General features: G+C 45.1%; 1 protein-coding gene across 1 annotated transcript in view; it reads left to right on the top strand.

Moving 5' to 3' along the window:
• snx10b (sorting nexin 10b) overlaps positions 1-8535 on the top strand; it is a 13137-nt gene extending 4602 nt beyond the window's left edge. Inside the window, exons 5-6 of the mRNA XM_063198397.1 lie at positions 5128-5229; positions 8352-8535. Of these exons, the coding sequence (XP_063054467.1) occupies positions 5128-5229; positions 8352-8535 (286 nt within the window). The remainder of the gene's footprint in view (positions 1-5127; positions 5230-8351) is intronic.
• The last annotated feature ends 11465 nt before the right edge of the window (positions 8536-20000 follow it).

Genomic DNA, 20000 nt, shown 5'->3' with positions numbered 1-20000 from the left:
TTCTGGCTCAAGGGGACTGGAGCATATGTACAGGACCCTGCAGGCTCAAGGGGACTGGAGCATATGGCCTTCTGGCTCAAGGGGACTGGAGCATATGTACAGGACCCTGCAGGCTCAAGGGGACTGGAGCTTATGTAGAGGACCCTACAGGTCTAAGGGGACTGGAGCATATGTAGAGGACCCTGCAGGTCTAAGGGGACTGGAGCATATATACTGTACAGGACCCTGCAGGTCTAAGGGGACTGGAGCATATGTACTGTAGAGGACCCTGCAGCTCAAGGGGACTGGAGCATATGTACAGTAGAGGACCCTGTAGGCCTAAGGGGACTGGAGCATATGTACTGTAGAGGACCTAAGGGGACTGGAGCATATGGACTTCTGGCTCAAGGGGACTGGAGCATATGTACTGTAGAGGACTCTGCAGGCCTAAGGGGACTGGAGCATATGTACATTAGAGGACCCTGCAGGCTCAAGGGGACTGGAGCATATGTAGAGGACTCTGCAGGCCTAAGGGGACTGGAGCATATGTACTGTAGAGGACCCTGCAGGCCTAAGGGGACTGGAGCATATGTACTGTACAGGACCCTGCAGGCTCAAGGGGACTGGAGCATATGTACATTAGAGGACTCTGCAGGCCTAAGGGGACTGGAGCATATGTACAGGACCCTGCAGGCCTAAGGGGACTGGAGCATATGTACTGTAGAGGACCCTGCAGGCTCAAGGGGACTGGAGCTTATGTAGAGGACCCTGCAGGCTCAAGGGGACTGGAGCATATGTACTGTAGAGGACCCTGCAGGCTCAAGGGGACTGGAGCATATGTACAGGACCCTGCAGCTCAAGGGGACTGGAGCATATATACAGGACCCTGCAGCTCAAGGGGACTGGAGCTTATGTACTGTAGAGGACCCTGCAGGCTCAAGGGGACTGGAGCATATGTACTGTAGAGGACCCTGCAGGCTCAAGGGGACTGAAGCTTATGTAGAGGACCCTGCAGGGGACTGGAGCTTATGTAGAGTACAGGACCCTGCAGGCCTAAGGGGACTGGAGCATATGTACAGGACCCTGCAGGCCTAAGGGGACTGGAGCATATGTACTGTAGAGGACCCTGCAGGCTCAAGGGGACTGGAGCATATAGTCAAGTCAAGTAGGTTTATTGTCAATTTCTTTACATGCACTGGTCATACAAAGAATTTGAAATTACATTTCTTGCTTTCCCATACAGACATAGACTAATCTAGGTAAGGACATAGACAGTATAGACATAGACAGTACTTATACATGGACTTAAGACAGTATGGACATAGACATTGCTCATACAGACATTTAAAGTGCAAGACTGGACAACAGAAGACTTGTAGAGGACATACATTAAGAGGTATTTGTTGTGCTTTTGTGCTTTTCCTAAAAAAGTCCTTTATAGCGTTCTGACATGGTAATAGTAGCATTTTGAAGAAAAATAAATATTAAAAGGTCTGTCAAGTACACCAGCAGCAGTGTGTGTGTGTGTGTGTGTGTGTGTGTGTGTGTGTGTGTGTGTGTGTGTGTGTGTGTGTGTGTGTGTGTATGTGTGTGTATGTGTTTAGTGCAGGTAGAAGGTGCGTTGTGCGTCTTGTGTGTGTGTTCGTGTGTGTGTGTGTGTGTGTGTGTGTGTGTGTGTGTGTGTGTGTGTGTGTGTGTGTGTGTGTGTGTCAGTGTGTGTATGTTTGGGTTTAGTGCAGAAAGTGCTGTGTGCTTGTGTGTGTGTGTGTGTGTGTGTGTGTGTGTGTGTGTGTGTGTGTGTGTGTGTGTGTGTGTGTGTGTGTGTGTGTGTGTGTGTGTGTGTGTGTGCATGTTGTGAGTTAGTGCAGGTTGAAAGTTCAGTCACAAGTATAGTAGTGCAGGTGGAATGTTCAGTCGCAGATATGGTGGTGGGGGATGGGGGGGGGGGGGGTTGTCAGTGGCCTTGCTGGCTAGAGGCTGACATTGGAGGGAGAGTGGGTTGAGTGTTCAGCATCTTGATCGCTTGGTGCATTGTGCTGCTCGCCAGCCTGGTGGTACGGGAACGGAGGCGCCTGTACCTCTTTCCAGAGGGCAGGAGGCTGAACAGTTTGTGTGCAGGGTGGCTTGTGTCTTTGATGATCATCAGTGCTTTCCGGGTGAGGCGTGTGGTGTAAATGTCCTGCAGGGAGGGGAGTGGTACTCCAATGATCTTCTTCGCTGTGTTCACAACACGCTGGAGTGTCTTCCTGTTTTTCTCCGTGCAGCTTCCTCCCCACACTGTGATGCAGTTGGACACGACGCTCTCTATGGTTCCTCTGTAGAATGTTGTCATGATGGAGGGTGTAGCACTTGCCTTCTTTAGTTTGCGCAGGAAGTAGAGACGCTGATGGGCCTTCTTCGCCAGTGATGTAGTGTTGGTGGTCCAAGAGAGGTCGTCGCTGATGTGCACTCCAAGGAACTTGGTGCTGCTCACTCTCTCCACAGCATCGCCGTCGATGGTCAGTGGTGGCAGTTGTTTTTGGACCCTTTGGAAGTTGACAACAATCTCCTTGGTCTTGTTGACATTCAGCAGGAGGTTGTTGTCTTTGCACCATCTGGCCAGCAGGTCTACTTCTTCTCTGTAGTGAGTCTCATCGCCCTTGGTGATATATACTGTAGAGGACCCTGCAGGCCTAAGGGGACTGGAGCATATGTACAGGACCCTGCAGCTCAAGGGGACTGGAGCATATGTACTGTAGAGGACCCTGTAGGCTCAAGGGGACTGGAGCATATGTACAGTAGAGGACCCTGCAGCTCAAGGGGACTGGAGCATATGTACTGTAGAGGACCCTGCAGGCTCAAGGGGACTGGAGCATATGTAGAGGACCCTGCAGCTCAAGGGGACTGGAGCATATGGGCTTCTGGCTCAAGGGGACTGGAGCATATGTACAGTAGAGGACCCCGCAGGCTCAAGGGGACTGGAGCATATGGGCTTCTGGCTCAAGGGGACTGGAGCATATGTAGAGGACCCTGCAGCTCAAGGGGACTGGAGCATTGTACAGGACCCTGCAGGCCTAAGGGGACTGGAGCATATGTACATTAGAGGACCCTACAGGTCTAAGGGGACTGGAGCATATGTAGAGGACCCTGCAGGCTCAAGGGGACTGGAGCATATGTACAGTACAGGACCCTGCAGCTCAAGGGGACTGGAGCATATGTAGAGGACCCTGCAGCTCAAGGGGACTGGAGCATATGTACTGTAGAGGACCCTGCAGGCTCAAGGGGACTGGAGCATATGTACAGGACCCTGCAGCTCAAGGGGACTGGAGCATATGGGCTTCTGGCTCAAGGGGACTGGAGCATATGTACATTAGAGGACTCTGCAGGCCTAAGGGGACTGGAGCTTATGTACTTCTGGCTCAAGGGGACTGGAGCATATGTACTGTAGAGGACCCTGCAGCTCAAGGGGACTGGAGCATATGTACTGTAGAGGACCCTGCAGGCTCAAGGGGACTGGAGCATATGTACATTAGAGGACTCTGCAGGCCTAAGGGGACTGGAGCTTATGTAGAGTACAGGACCCTGCAGGCCTAAGGGGACTGGAGCATATGTACTGTAGAGGACCTAAGGGGACTGGAGCATATGTAGAGGACCCTGCAGCTCAAGGGGACTGGAGCTTATGTACATTAGAGGACCCTGCAGGCCTAAGGGGACTGGAGCTTATGTACATTGTAGAGGACCCTGCAGGCCTAAGTAACAAACGATGTATCAGTTCTACACTCCCGGCACAATGCCTGCAGTCTGACTACCGTGCTCTAAACCCACATCGGTAGACTCAAATTCCGCCATGCAAGTTTTTCTGCAAGTAAAAATGGACTTCATCTTTTTAATAAATTTCAAATAATGATATCAGTGACTTGTCTTTGCAGTTTGTGTAAAAATACTAATCTAACTAGAGCTAGAAAGCCACATTTCTTTATAACGGCCGTAGTGCTGTTTAGTGAAGGAAACTCGTGCTGTTTCAAATGTGGCTTGTGACATGACACCTCAGATGAGACCTCACGCGCATAACAAGCCATAACAGCAGAACTGGTTTGGCACCTAGCCAGACCTCACGCGCAGAGCCATAACAGCACACACACACACACACACACACACACACACACACACACACACACACACACACACACACCTCACGCGCAGAGCCATAACAGCACACACACACACACACACACACACACACACACACACACACACACACACACACACACACACACACACCTCACGCGCAGAGCCATAACAGCACACACACACACACACACACACACACACACACACACACACACACACACACACACACCTCACGCGCAGAGCCATAACAGCACACCACACACACACACACACACACACACACACACACACACACACACACACACACACACACACACACCTCACGCGCAGAGCCATAACAGCAAAACTAGCTTGGCACCTAGCCAGGCCGTGCCCTCCTAGTGACGCGACACCTTCAGCATGGCTACTAGTCAGGTCAAGAGCAATGCAAGTACTTTCTGAGCTCCCGAAAAATCGCTTTGTCGGGAAGCAAACAACCATTAGCAAACCAAGGGAGGTGAGTCAACAATGCCGTTTGGAAAATGTTAATTGTTATGCTCTTGGTCAGACCAAGTCTTGCAGAGATATGAAAGTCGATGATAGTCAGGCTATTCGTGACCAGACCCAGCTGATGTAATTTGCCAAGCCGAGCCTGGAGAATATAAAAGTGGAGTGATGTGGGGAGAAAATAAAATATCATGTGTCCGACCGTAATGAAACAAATCTGCAAGATGGACATCAAGTCTGTCTGAATTGTTGTGGCCACACATTGGAGTCATTGAGTCAACATGAAAAAGCAGAAACATTAGAGACGGTTCAAATCGCCTCGTTACCTTACTTACTTTTTTGATGCCATGTTGCACATGCGCGCGCATGCACACACACACACACACACACAGTATACCACTACTACACAAATGCAGAATTCAGGAAACCATAATAATTCTGTGTGTGTGTGTGTGTGTGTGTGTGTGTGTGTGTGTGTGTGTGTGTGTGTGTGTGTGTGTGTGTGTGTGTGTGTGTGTGTGTGTGTGTGTGTGTGTGTGTGTGTGTGTGTAGTGTAAACATGCCCCCCCTCCCCCCTCGGAATCCTTTCTTCAGTCTAAACAACGCACAACAGATCAACACACGCATGAAGGGACTACAGACTTTCCTACAGACGTGAGTACAGACAGACACACACACACACACACACACTGTATATATATATGTGTGTAGGTGTGTTTTATGATGAGTATAATGTGTATGTGCGTGCGTGCAGGCCCGTTTCTAGGATTTTGGGGGTCCTAGGCAAAGGGGTACTCGGGGCCCTAGGGCGTTTTTTTGGAGGGGGGGGGGGGCGTCCTGACGGGGCAGCCACAGCGCCAGAATTTCTGTTTCGGATGGGCCAGACCACTTCAGTCATTGTCACATAGCCTACCAATACAACATAATGTCACAGAATCCATGGTAACCTAATGGAACACACAAGTCACCTTAGACAGTGTTGTGGCTATGCAGGGCAACACATGCATGAAGGGCAATGAATGCATTAAGAGAAAGCATACACCAGCATTTCCGGTGAGGAAATGCAATTTAGTTATTATGATAACTAGTCCCTACAGTTCATTTTATGAAACTTTATGAAGAAAGACCTGGGCAAATATAGCCCATTCCATTCAGTAGGCTCATAATTTCTCATGAAGTAGGCTAATTGAATGTTCAGTTGTTTAACCTGGCCTATCTCACATGAAAGTAGGCCTATGACCCAATCAGGTTTTTTTTTACCCTAACACGAAAATCATGATCTGCATTGCCAATCACAAATGAAGAATGGTCTAATCTTTCCAACCACTTTGAAAATCTAACTGAGGGTGCTCCATTTGTGCAAAACGAAATATTGACTCATAAAACAATAGGCGTAGCCTACAGACCAGAAACTCAAGGCTGAGAAACGAATGAGCAGGCACAGAAGGGGCTTGGGGGGGGGGGGTAGTGATATTGGTAAGCAAGAATTCTGTAACCAAGCCAAGGGGGAGTAAGCCAGTACAGAGAGTAGCAGTAGCCTAATGTGTCGTCTTCAAGATTAACTTTTATTATGAAAGCAACTGTCTTGAGCCAAAAATGTAATGTAAACTGGCGTCTGCGCAACATCCAGTGAGAGAGATTATGTCCCTTAATTAGGGGCCAAGCAGCGAAGCTGGCGAAGGCCCCTATAGAGTTAGTAGGTTTTCTTCATTGTTATTATATAGTCACCATTCTTCTCCGACTGTAAGTCTATGGCAGCCCATAGAACCGTAGGTAGGAAAATGCTGTAAATTGGCACACACATTAGGGACAGTCTCAGCATTACCCACAGCGATTTATAGGTCCCCAGTCCCAACGCTCTAGCGCCACCAGCAGGTCAAAGTTGCAGGTGCATTTCTGCTTGTAACTTTTGAACCGCTTGGCCAATTTTCATAAACTTGGTATCCCTGGAATCTTTGAGCCAAGACGAATCCAACGCACCCTATGACGTCATTTTCCGCCAGGATAGTTCTCCCGCCATTTTGAATTTTGTAAAATTCAATAAAAATGCTACTATTCCCACAATTTTTTACCAATTCGCCCGAAACTTGGTATATATTATCTCTGGACTGAGTTACACATGGGGTCTCAAGGAATATTGGATATCTTTTATCGTTTAGCCGTGACAGCCAATCAAAATTGTCGTAAAAGTGGTGAAACAGGAAGTGAGGTCATATCTCAGCAACCGTTTGTTGAATTAGGCTGGGATTTTGTACACACATAGTAGTCCATCCCATGACCTACCACAAAAAAAAATCAAATCCCCAGCTCAAACTCTGTAGCGCCACCAGCAGGTCAAAATTTTAGCTACATTTTTGCCTGTATCTTTTGAACCGTACTCCCAATTTTCAAAATATTGGTACACAGGTCATCTTCACACCATGTTGCACCCAGGTATGGATTTTCGTAACGATTGAAAAAACTATCAGCTCACAGCAGCCATTCAAAATTGTGGAAAGAATGGAGGGATTTTTTCTCATCTCTCTGTCCCCTCTGCTCCCCTTGCGCACGCTCACTGACACCATTCTCGGCAGGGGGTCGGGACACACAAGAGACGAGAGCTTATGTGTGTGCGTAGTTCTGCTATTGCTTTAAAGTGTCAACCAAAGCCCCACTGCCCCAGCCCCTGCACCCCCCCATCACACACACACAGACAGACAGAGGGAGAGGGAGGGGGAGGGGGGAGAGGGAGAGGGAGAGGGAGAGGGAGAGGGAGAGGGACAGAGAGGGAAGAAGGGAGGGAGGGAGGGAGGGAGAGGGATGGGGGAGAGGAAAGAATTTTGAACACCTCTTGTCGTTTGCCGGTGACAGCCAATCAAAATTGTCATAAAGGTGGCAAAACAGGAAGTGAGGTCATATCTCAGCAACCGTTAGTCAATTTCTGATTTTTTGCACACATTCTAGTCCATCCCATGACCTCCAACAAAAAAATCCAGACCCCAAGCTCTCTAGCGCCACCAACAGGTAACAGGAAGTGAGCTCATATCTCGGCAGCTCTTCAACGGATTCAAACTAAACTTGGTTTACGTGATCACACTCCCCTCCAAGGAATGCACACCAACATTGGCGAGATTTGGACCAAAGGGGGCGCTGCAGTTCCTTCTGTTGCCGTGGCGACTCTGGCAAGTTTACTGCTTGGCCCCGCATTGCTGCTTGCAGCTATATTGTTCAGTTTTGTATTTGCGCTGGATTTGACGCTTGAACCAATCGGAAGGGGGGCCCCTCCAGATGGTACTTTGACTAAATTGTCGATGCGCTCGCTGTTCGGCAATTGACATTTTCACGTTGTCGCTGATCCAAACCTATTGGAAGGGGGCCCCCTCGAGCAAGGGGGTATTAGGGAGGCGCTGTTGCTTCCCTCGCAGCAGAGCCCTTCATACAGATGACGGTGCCTTATTATGAAGCTATTTAAAATCTGCATTGCTGTTGGGTACATAACCTGTCATCCTTGGGGGCCCCACCTACTCGGGGGCCCTAGGCAACTGCCTATATTGCTTACCTTAACGCAACGGGCCTGCGTGCGTGTGTGTGTGTACACGTGTGTGTATAATGTGTGTGTGTTTGTGTGTGTGTGTGTGTGTGTATAATGTGTGTGTGTATGTGTGTATAATGTGTGTGTGTGTGTGTGTGTGTGTATAACGTGTATAATGTGTGTGTGTATAATGTGTGTGTGTGTGCGTGTGTGTATACGTGTGTGTATAATGTGTGTGTGTGTGTGTGTGTGTGTGTGTATTTAGGGTGGTGGAGATTCCTCTGTTGCTGAGTGACAGCTGCCTGCATCTCTTCCTCCAATCACAGCTCAGCGTGGAGCTGATGGAGGCGTGTGTAGAGGGGAGAGGCGGGGCCAGTGTTACTATGGCAATACAGAACTCCGCCCCTTCAACACAGAGATTCCCAGAAGAGGACCTGAAAGAGGACTAGATACACACACACACACACACAAATACACACACACACAGAGATTTTGCACATTTTCGTTTTATTAGCCTTTTTTAGATTTATTTTTACTGTTATGTTTTTGATTTGGGCAGAATGTTGTCTTCGGAATCAGATTGATACAAATTTGAATTCTTTACTTGAACTCACTATTACACCCATACACATGTACACACGTACATGCAAGCCTGCACACGCACACGCACACGGACACGCACACACACACACAAAACTTGGACAGAGGTGGTGAGCAGCAGGGGGGCGGGCTTTAAGCCAGCAGGGTGCCTGCTCAGGGGCTGACTCAGCTGTCAATCATGACACACAGAATGCTAATTGGGCTGATTATTGTTCTGTTGCTATAGTAACAGACTCTGCACGGTGAATAACAGAAAACACCAATAGCTGTACAGATCCTGCGGTTTTGAGTAATGAAGCAGGCTGGGACTTTTTAAAGCCTCAGGAAGCTTTTACCAGTGTTTAGAGTTATTTTGTTGATTCAGATGATTAGGTTAATAGCTTGTTTACGCAACCTTTTCAGGATATGCTAATTTTTTGAGATAGGAATTTTGGGTTTTCATGAGCTGTATGCCAAAAAAAAAAAACTTTAACACAATATGCTAATTATTTGAGAAGGACCTGTATAATCAGTTAGCATCAGTTAGCCTTTTGGAAACACCTTCACCTGACTGGACACGACCTTCACATCACAGGCAACGACCTTCACCCCACTGTAAACTTACACTCTATGGAAAACTGGTGTCCTTATTTGCTTTAAAGACGGAACTTGGCTTGTCTTGCATCACGGTGGAAACCCACAACTGCAGATGTAGCAATGATGTAGCAATGATGACTGATGTCTGCAAGGAATATTCTTTATTTGTGAAGCACATTGATTGACTTGAATGTGTATGAGTGGGCTATAGAAATAAACTTGCCTAACTTGCATATGCAGCAATGAGGGAGGTTTGTGTGGTTTTTCTTTTTTTGTACATTACATTAAATTACATTACAAAGCGACTTCCAAAGAGGACATTTAAGCAAGTACAGAATGTGGGGCCAGTACAGAGTATAGTGAGGGGTCATACCAGAGAGAGTAGAGACAGAGATTCCATTGGCCCATTGTTTCCGAGTTCTACAATTGCAAGGGGGAGGGGGAAGGCACCCCTGTTTATTCAGACCTAAGGACTGTTCTATTCAATGCTAGGAGTATTACGACACGCCCCTTTAGGCAGACCGAAACCTGGTCATCTTAGGTGCAACCTAATACATTGGCATATCTCTATATACTTAAAGATTTTCTGGTCATACAGCAGTATACAAGTAATGTTGAACAGATGGAGAGCAGAAGAATAGTGGAGGACCTATGAAGTGTAGTGCAGGTTAGTACCCATGAATAGAGGTGAGTAGAGTTAGTGATGTTATGCAGGGAAGTTCTCTCGGAAGAGATGAGTCTTCACTAGCTTCTTGAAGGTTGAGAGGGATGATCCTGCTCTTGTAGCAACTGGTAGCTTATTGCACCATTGAGAGACAACGACTGGGATCGCCTGGACTGGGATCGCCTTGTGTGAGTGGAGGGCAAGGCTAAACGGTTGGTAATGGAAGAACGCAACACCCTGGAAGGAACATATGGCTTTAGCATAGCCTTCAGGTGTCAATCAGCGCAGATATCTGTGACATGACTGGTGTTAAACACAAAGTTGACTTTTTAGAAAAAATGCTGACATGATGCAAAGCCACCGACGTCCTGTAGAAAGACTCTGTGGGGCCAGAAGGATCAACTTTATTACGTCCAAGCAAGATGGCAGTCTGCTCGCAGACAGCAGCATGTTCCATCCCAATTCTAGCTGCAATGTAATACAAGTTTGGGTGTTGTGACGTGAATGTGGATTAAAAACGTGTCAATGACAGCAATTATAAAAGGTGCCGTTTTCATGATGATTGTGCAATCGCTAAACTATATGTCACATAATGGCTAGTTGATGGCGTTTAACAACCTGTTAATGGGCTATTTCTGTAGAATTCTAGTCATTAGGTGTACATGGGAAGTCATTAGGTGTACATGGGAAGTCATTAGGTGTACAGTACATGGGCACTTCTGATCTCTACAGGCCTCATTAGATACTGTAGCCCTACTGTACCTTCCCACTACAAGTGTGTGTGTGTGTGTGTGTGTGTGTGTGTGTGTGTGTGCGTGCGTGCGTGCGTGCGTGCGTGCGTGCGTGCGTGCGTGCGTGGCTGCACACTTCTTTGACACCTTCAAAAACGTCTAGCCTGGTTCACACCAGACGGTGTGTGTGTGTGTGTAGCTTCGGCGCCCCCTGGTGGAGCAAAGCTACACACACTACCATCTGGTACACCGCCATAGAGCACGCCATGGGTTCAGCCAGAAAATAGACGGAGCATTTGTTGCTTCTGCGTGGCCTCATCACCAGGCACGGCCGGTTCATTAAGGGCAGATGGGCACTGCCCCTCCAAAGATTCTTCCTCTGAGAAAAGTAGATCCATTCAGAAATTGTAGATAAAATATGTATTGCAACCTCAATCACACTGGGAATCGTATTACATCAATGTTGTGGTTTGTGACGATCTTTGCGAGTGGAATCAGGTTTTATTTTTGCTGAGAAGTCTAGTTTACATCCAATGTGACTGTTTAACGTTGGGGTCTATGGCCACTGGCCTGGGCAGATTTCTCGCTGCCTCAGCTAAGCCCGGCCCCCTCGCCGCAATCCTATTCTACAAAATTAGCATTGTAGCCTACTTAGCACAATATCATAACATAAGCGCGCCTGTATGGATGCTATCAGTGCAGATGTATGATCTACCCTGACCAATGACAGGTCGGCCTGCTTTGAAAAAGACACGAAAAACATATTACTCCGCTCATCTCTAACCTGTGGGATTGTATTAACTTCATTGCCGCAAAATTTCCCTCACAAAATTGTTGGATTAAACGGATAACCACGTCGGAAGACAAAGGATATGTGTTGGCTGGTTAAGGATTCATGTTTGGGGTAGGTACAGTTTATTTGCTATATTGCAAAGTTTAAGGTTTTATGACCGAAGTATTTGCACAATGGGTAACTGTCGGTTTAATGAAATATGTGGGCTTGCAATGTTGAGACAGCAAGTAAATGTGTAGCTTTGTAAAGTCTGCTGCAATGTTGAGACAGCAAGCAAATGTGTAGCTTCGTAAAGTCTGCTGCTGCTACCCCCAAGACTAGCTGACTAGCTGACAACGTTCTGAGAAGCTGTGTTGGGCTTACTACATAGTTTAAACAAAGCGTGAGGGATTATGAACGAAGTCTTTGTAAAATAGGGAAAGTGAAAGTTATTTAATGAAATATCTGAGCTTATTGAGTTTGGGATGTTGTTGACAGCTTCATTTATTATCAGTATAGTCTGCTGTGTCCCCGAAAACTATCTAAAAAAAATACACCTGCACACGGTCCTGCCTAGCAGTGCAGCAGAACAGGAGCGAGTCTGTCGGATAGTGAGCTTCAGTGGCTGAATGCACAATTCCCCTGTTAAGTTTTAATCATGGCAACTCGTTTTGAAAATAGGCACGTCCTTTCCCGGTATTGATAGCATTTGGTTCTGTGGTGCATTTGAACTGGCAGCAAGGGGACTACTGAGTGAATTGCATAGTGCTGCAGGGCTTGTTGATTTGGTTGCATCATTTGCCACTGTAATGTACGAACGGTGAAGGCGAGATCACTCGCCTATAGCAGAGAGGAAAGAAGAAGAGAGGGGAAAGTTCTATTGGCCTGTATTGTTACCTCACCGACGCCGTCCGCCATTTTGATTTTGGTAGTCAAGGACGCGTCGCCAACGGTTCATTCATTCAGCATCAGTCAAAAACATGGCTAACACCGATCACAATTACGCAAAGGACCCAAATGCCCCAAATACACCAAAATATATAGGCACACAATGTGCTGCTGTAGGGTGTTACAAGTCCACAGGAAGGAACAAGGAGGTGGCATTTCATTCATTTCCCAAAGAAAAAAAAAGGTATAGTTTCGTTTTGATAGCCTAAGCCTGATGTGCAGATGTCAGATGGGCACAATGATATTTGAGCAACATGATGAGAACATTGTGTGTCAAAAGACATAACTTTGTGTGCTTAACTTCTAATGCGAGCACAACATTTAATTTTCTAGGCCTACCGAGTACCTTTTTTCACTTCTGATTTAGAAATGCATACTGTCGATGATCTGCAAGGAAGGCTGTTTTCAATGTCCAGCACCTCCCACCACAGTTTTAGCATAGCATACGTCACCTAGAAACTATTATTTTGCTCGTATATAATACGCCAACGACGTGCCACATCAAGTGCTATATTAACTAATTGTCTTACCTTAAAAGGATGTGTTGGGTAGGCAGATGATGCCACCGTTATGTCGCCGTAAAACAAAGTTGGATAGCCTGCTAGCGCAACAACCCACTGCATGATGAATCGAGGCGCTGAAATGATCTGACAACTGTGCAGTGGGCTTTGTTTATTCGTGTTATGATGATGCCCACATATGCATCTAACATTTTCCTTTCAAAATTTAACTCAATTAACTTTAAAAATCGCCAGACTAAACATATCCACGGCAAAGTATCCAGTCCTTGTCCTATTGAAGTGGAGAAACTCACATAGACTTTCCTCTGACGGAAACTCAATTTCAACAAAAAAGCCAGACCCCTATAATTTGTGTTGTATCTCCCCCTAGTGGCAAAATAGAAAACATGAACCAGCGCAAATGTTAACCAAGGATATCTGTGATATTAAAACACACTACTGTTATTTTCTGCAGGTGTGCAGAATGGATTAATAACATCAGGCGGGAGGACCTATGTGGTTTACAGACCGATGAAATGAAGCATAGGAAAGTATGCAGTGACCATTTCGCCATTTCACAATTTGTGAACCCATTGGACAGGTAGAGACATTGCCATTTCATATTCTGAAAATGACACTTGATACTCTATAAGTTTTTCAACATACTGTAAACCCAGATGTTTAGCCTGATTACTTGTGGTAATGTTGCAAATTCAAAACACACATATTCACAAAAAATAATTTAAAATGTTGGGTTGCTTTACAAAAAAAATACAACTAATTACATATTTAGAGAGCCACACATTGAGTGCTCCTCCTCTACCATTGCTGGCTTGAATCAAGCATAAGGCTTTTGCTCCTCACAAGCAGAGAGCGTCGTCAGGATCCGCAACAGGTTACACACACTGTATGACATGGAGAATCATGGCTTGTATTTATGTTCCTTCCAGGATGCTGCAGTCATTCACCGTCTAGCCATGCCCCCTGTTCACCAAAGGCCATTCCAGTCCACTAACAAGAGGCCATCCCCCTCAACCTTTAAGAACTTTGCCATGCACTCAACAATTTGTATATTGCTGCACTCTGTATTTGTGCATGTATTTGTTCTTTCCAGGATGCTGCAGTCATTCACTGTCTAGCCATGGCCCCCCTGTTCACCAAAGGCCATTCCAGTCCACTAACAAGAGGCCATCCCCCTCAACACCTTTAAGAACTTTGCCATGCACTCAACAATTTGTATATTGCTGCACTCTGTATTTTATATCACTGTGTATGCCTCCATCTTTTGGACTTTCATGGACTCATTCTGTTGCAACAGTTGAGATCCTTCCAGAACTGTAAGCTTATTTACATTGTCAGACCCCTTGCCTTTCATTGATGTTGACTGTGCATTGAACTATTGTCATTGTTTGATGACCTCTTTTATTTTTTAATTTCAACCCATATATGTTTGAAAAGTTCTAGACTTTTTCCATGGGATGTCTTCGTATTTGCGGAGTCACCTTATCCTGGTGTCATGTTTTCTGTTGATTGCCATTACCATCCTACATGTGTCTTCAAACCAAATCATATCTCAAATGTATTTATACATACTATATCTAGTTGACTCAAAGTGCTTTGGTGCCCTTGTCCTTGTGTTTGTCCTCACATTTGCCTGGAGTTCACATAATATTGTAAATCCTCCTGGATTTCACTTGTGCTTTAGCATCTTTATTACCTCCTTCGATTTCCCCCCCCCCCCCCCCCCCCCCTCCCTCCCCAATTCAGTAAAGACAAAATAAATTTGAGTCTTTCCCAGTCTTCATCGCAGTCTGTTCATCTGAGTGGCAAAGCCTTTGTTCATTGTACAAAAAAGTCAATATATGTTCATTTGTGCAACACTAAAGTTTTGATTACACCTTCAACATTTTTTACTCAGACAATTCATAACTGGGCTTACAGTGTGTTTGTAGAAATATAAACATTACAATACTTTGCATTCTGCAGGAAATCTGGCCTACTGCCAATGGCCGTACCCTGGCTAGTAGACTGTCCCAACCCCCCTAAATCTCAAGACACAGTTCGTCCACCACCCCGAAAACGGGTCGCACTTGAAATTGAGACAACAGACTCAGAGATCCTGGATAGTAAGTGATTTAATGGCAAATGGTGGTAACAGATACATTCTGAGTGTTGAACACTGCATAGGTAGTAGTCTGTGCATAAGTCTGTTGTTACAGTTGTCACATTTCTTTTTAGGCACTGATGTACTGGCCAGTGTCAGCAATGACAACACAGTGGAAAAACTGAAAAGAAAAATTGGCTGCTACAAATCAAAGCTGTCAAGGCTAAAGAAAAAGACACCATCTATCAGCAAACAAACATTAAAGAGGGAAATTTCCAAAGTATTGCCAAAACAAGCCGCACAATTTGTCAACGAGCAAATTGATAATGCCAAAAAAAAACCAAGGGCCATTCGGTGGAGCAACTTCATGAAAAGTTGGGCGTTACAGGTTAAGGGTACAGGGCCAAAAGCCTACCGAACCATGAGGAGAATTTTCAAGCTCCCTACAGCCAGGACCCTTTCAAATATCTTGCAGAGAGTAGACATCGGGCCGGGATGGCATGAACCTGTGCTGTATGCACTTAAACATCAAGTGCAGCATATGGAAGAGCGAGATAGGCACGTTGCCATCACATTTGATGAAATTACATTGAAATGTAGCCTAAATTATAACATCTCGAAAGATGAAGTAGAAGGGTATGACGAAGGGGGAAGACCAGCCAACCATGCAGGGGGTTTTCATGATCCGTAGTCTAACTGGGAAATGGAAACAACCCATAGGGTACTTCTTGTCATCTGGGACCATGAAGCATGGGGTCTTAAAAACCAAAATCATGGAGGCGGTGGAAAAGGTGCTTGACACTGGCTTCACTCCCATGGTGCTGGTAATGGACCAAGGCAGCAACAACCTGGCAGCCTGTAGAAACCTGGGTATAACAGAAGAAAAACCGTACTTCTTTGTCAAAAGCCAGAAGATTCATTTTTTATTCGACCCCCCCCATTTAATGAAAAACATCAGAAACAATTTGCGAAAATATGGATTTTACATAGGGGACAAATTGGCAGAATGGGGAGACATCACTGAAATGTTTAAAATTGATTCACAAAGACAACACCGAATGGCACCCAAGTTAACCCAACGGCATCTGTCCCTCACTGCCTTTTCAACAATGAGTGTGCCTCTCGCCACTCAGGTAAGCCACAAGTGAAAACTGTCATGCAGGCGTATAACATTCAATTTACAATCTTTATCTATGGTCCTGAAAATGGGATTTTTTTTATTTTTTTATTACAGGTTCTTAGTCATTCTGTTGCGGCTGCACTGCTCACCATGGCAGACATGGGGAAGCTAAGAGAGGGGGCAAAAACGACGGCAGATTTTGTAGCCCACTTTAACCAGATGTTTGACTGCTTTAACAGTAGCACATTGTCCAGCAGCACACCACAAAAGGATGCCTTCAGAGAGACACATATTGATTTTATCAATGAGAGTATTAACTGGCTGGCATCTGTCAGATGTGCCAGTGGCAACAGCTTGAATTGCCTAAATGGTTGGAGGCATAACCTAAGAGCAATCAAGGAAATCTGGGCTGAATTGAAAGGTAGCAGCAATAAGGCATCCCAGGAATCTTGTACAGGTGGCTCTTCACACTAAATCTGCCATATGTGGTGAGGAGTGACACAAAAAAGAAAAAATATGCATTATTGTGTTAAGCTTACATGCAATGTTGACTGAGTTGCTAAAAAACTGCCAAACTTAAGGTATTCTCTGAGTTGCAGAAAAAGTAATGCATTGCTGTAATTAATGCGTTGCTGGTTATGGTTTATCATTTCCTGCCACTGACTTGAATTAAGTATTAGTAATGTATCATTGTTTCCTGCTCGTGCGTGAAAATGCCTTAATCAATGTATAGTAGACATTCAAAACATTTGACTCCCAAGTCAGGTAAAAAACACGTTTCGCCTCACATGCGTTGGCTCCCAAAAAGTTAACTGACATCGGTCATGAAAACACCTAGAAGTACTCTAGGGGCCTACAACAGTCAAATGATATCATGCACATTTCCTGTTCACGTCAGGGTGAACATTAGGAGTGAAAATGGAAGTTTGGAATAAAAACCGGAAACAACACAGCAGCAGAACTAACGTTGGTTTAGTGTACTTAGGCACGTATCCTTTTTCTGAAGAACTAGCACTTCTAGAAATTACACATGCCCATCGGACAAAATGTTCGCTGGCTGATGAAAATTTATGAAACTGGCCGGGAGACTAAGGCTAAAATTCCAAACAACGACTGGGAGGAGATGTGTTAACTTCCATTTTATACTTACGAATAAAATAGTTATACTCAACATAGGCCTAATAATTTAACATCATAGACACTTAGCTGTCCATGGAGATATGCTAACGTTAACGGCCGACACACATCACCCACTGTCCAGAAAGATCCATGAATACAACCATAATATTAAATCCATTTGATGACGAATATAAAGATAATGACGAACTTACTGCTAAGTGGATAGTTACTTGTCATATTTATGCAATACAAAAACATTAAGCCACTTGCCTTTTCAGGAAGAGTCAGCGTTGCGTCTAGAAGTTCCCAAAAAGGAACTTTTTTGTAGAGTTGCCGTTTCCAGTCATCACGGGTTTTTTTTTTAATAAAACGTAGAAATCAACTATTAATCCCGTATCAAATGAATACAATGCGAAATAAGTGAATTTGATGAAAATGTGGTCGACAGAGAAAACAACACACGGTTTCATTCCTCACTCATGTATGAGTCTGAACATTGTGTTATTTACATGGAACGTCCATATCTAACAAAATCAAAATGGCGGCGCGGTGACGCCATAGAGGCAGCTGTTTCCGCTCTCTTCTTCTTTCCTCTCTGCCTATAGTCAGCGTATTGTAGTAGCCTACTTGAGGACAGTTTGATTCGCATGTTGGTTTACAAAAATGATTCTACATTTCAAACGATTATGTTTGCACACGAAGAGTTTTGCTCTGCTTTGGCAAAGGCTACGATGCTGTGCTAGCCTTTTCCATATTGTTTGTGCTGTCCGGTTGCGTGGAGTGCATATTCTTGTCGTGTTGCTTGTCACAAACTCCAACTCCGCGAGCAGACAAAGCATTTTTCTTGTAATTTCTTTGTGTGCAGTCGCTCTCCTTAAATGAGTAAGAGAACTAGCTGCGTGGAGAGAACTGTCAAAAACAGCTTTCTTCAAAACAGAAGTTGAACAGATTACTCGCATGCCTGATAAGTACAGTGTATCACGGGAGGTGGAGTTTTACTAACACACCAAACACTGTGGGTGCTTTCCTGTCTTGCCTACACACGCAATGCAACTCGTAAATGATACCGTATTGATTTAACTCGTAAATAAAAATACCGTATTGATTTTATTATTATGGACTTGATCGCCAAAATTTCAGCCCTGCCTGTTTTCCCAGCCACCGTCCGCTACTGCTCATCAGCAGTAAATTCCTTCAAAAACCTTTCTGTTAATCTCTAAAGAGTCAATATAGTCTATAATCTGTCCTGTGACTCCTCAATGCGAGCTGCCGTTGATATTGAAGCAATAAATGCTCCGTCTATTTTCTGGCGGAAGCCATCATGTGAACCAGGCTAAAAAAACCGTCTTCCAAAAGAAAACTCATCTAAACATTTTCTATATGACGTGATGACAGCAGTGGGAAAATATTGGTTGTGATCACTGAAACACACACACGCGCGCGCGCGCACACACACGCGCGCGCGCACACACACACACACACACACACACACACACACACACACACACACACACACACACACACACACACACACACACACTTCTATCTGAGAGTCCTCCCCTCTCTTCTTTGAATTTAATAAGCTGCCAGATCTCTAGTGATTCCTATGGAGAGAGTGCGTGTGTGTGTGTGTGTGTGTGTGTGTGTGTGTGTGTGTGTGTGTGTGTGTGTGTGTGTGTGTGTGTGTGTGTGTGTGTGTGTGTGTGTGTGTGTGTGTGTGTGTGTGTGTGTGTGTCTGTCATCATGGTATGAGTGTGTTGTGAGGTTAAGCCTATGATGATACCATAATCATCTTCACATATTCTGTAATGTGTGTATATTGGTCTACTTTCAGATATGCAGGCCACTCAAAGCCTAGACATTTTAGTGTGTGTGTGTGTGTGCGTGTGTGCGTGCGTGCGTGCGTGCGTGCGTGCGTGCGTGCGTGCGTGTGTCATCATGGTATGAGTGTGTTGTGAGGTTAAGCCTATGATGACACCATAATCATCTTCACATATTCTGTAATGTGTGTATATTGGTCTACTTTCAGATATGCAGGCCACTCAAAGCCTAGACATTTTAGTGTGTGTGTGTGTGTGTGTGTGTGTGTGTGTGTGTGTGTGTGTGTGTGTGTGTGTGTGTGTGTGTGTGTGTGTGTGTGTGTGTGTGTGTGTGTGTGTGTGTGTGTGTGTGTGTGTGGTCATGATGTGTATGCATTTACATGTAGGTGTACTGTAAGTCTGTGTGTGTGTGCGAGTATGTGCATCTGTATGTGTGATGTGTACATTAATGCGTGTCTGTGTGTGTGTGTGTGTGTGTACACTGTACATGCAGCCTGATCTAAATAGAGTAGAGTAGAGTAGAGTAGAGTAGAGTAGAGTAGAGTAGAGTAGAGTAGAGTAGAGTAGAGCAGAGTGCTTTTATTGTCACTATAGAAATACAGTGAGATTCTGTTTGCTGTTTGGAAGCATCCCGCAAATGCCCACACAATAAAAGATATATTAGCAGTATAATAAATAATATATAAAAATCCATATGCATCTCACAGTATAGAGTCCTCAAGTTATTTTATTTCAGTTTTTTGTTGGTGTGTGTGTGTGTACATTAGTGTGTGTGTGTGTGTGTGTGTGTGTGTGTGTGTGTGTGTGTGTGTGTGTGTGTGTGTGTGTGTGTGTGTACACTGTACATGCAGCCTGATCTAAATAGTTTGTTTTATTTCAGTTTCTTGTTGGTGTGTGTGTGTGACAATGTAAAAAACAGGATGTTTGTATGATCATGTTGCTATACGTACAGTCTGTCAC

This window comes from Engraulis encrasicolus, chromosome 5 (assembly GCF_034702125.1).
Source record: "Engraulis encrasicolus isolate BLACKSEA-1 chromosome 5, IST_EnEncr_1.0, whole genome shotgun sequence".
NCBI lineage: Eukaryota > Metazoa > Chordata > Actinopteri > Clupeiformes > Engraulidae > Engraulis > Engraulis encrasicolus.
Note: the sequence above shows the minus strand (reverse complement) of the source record. Positions and strands in the feature narration are given on the sequence as shown.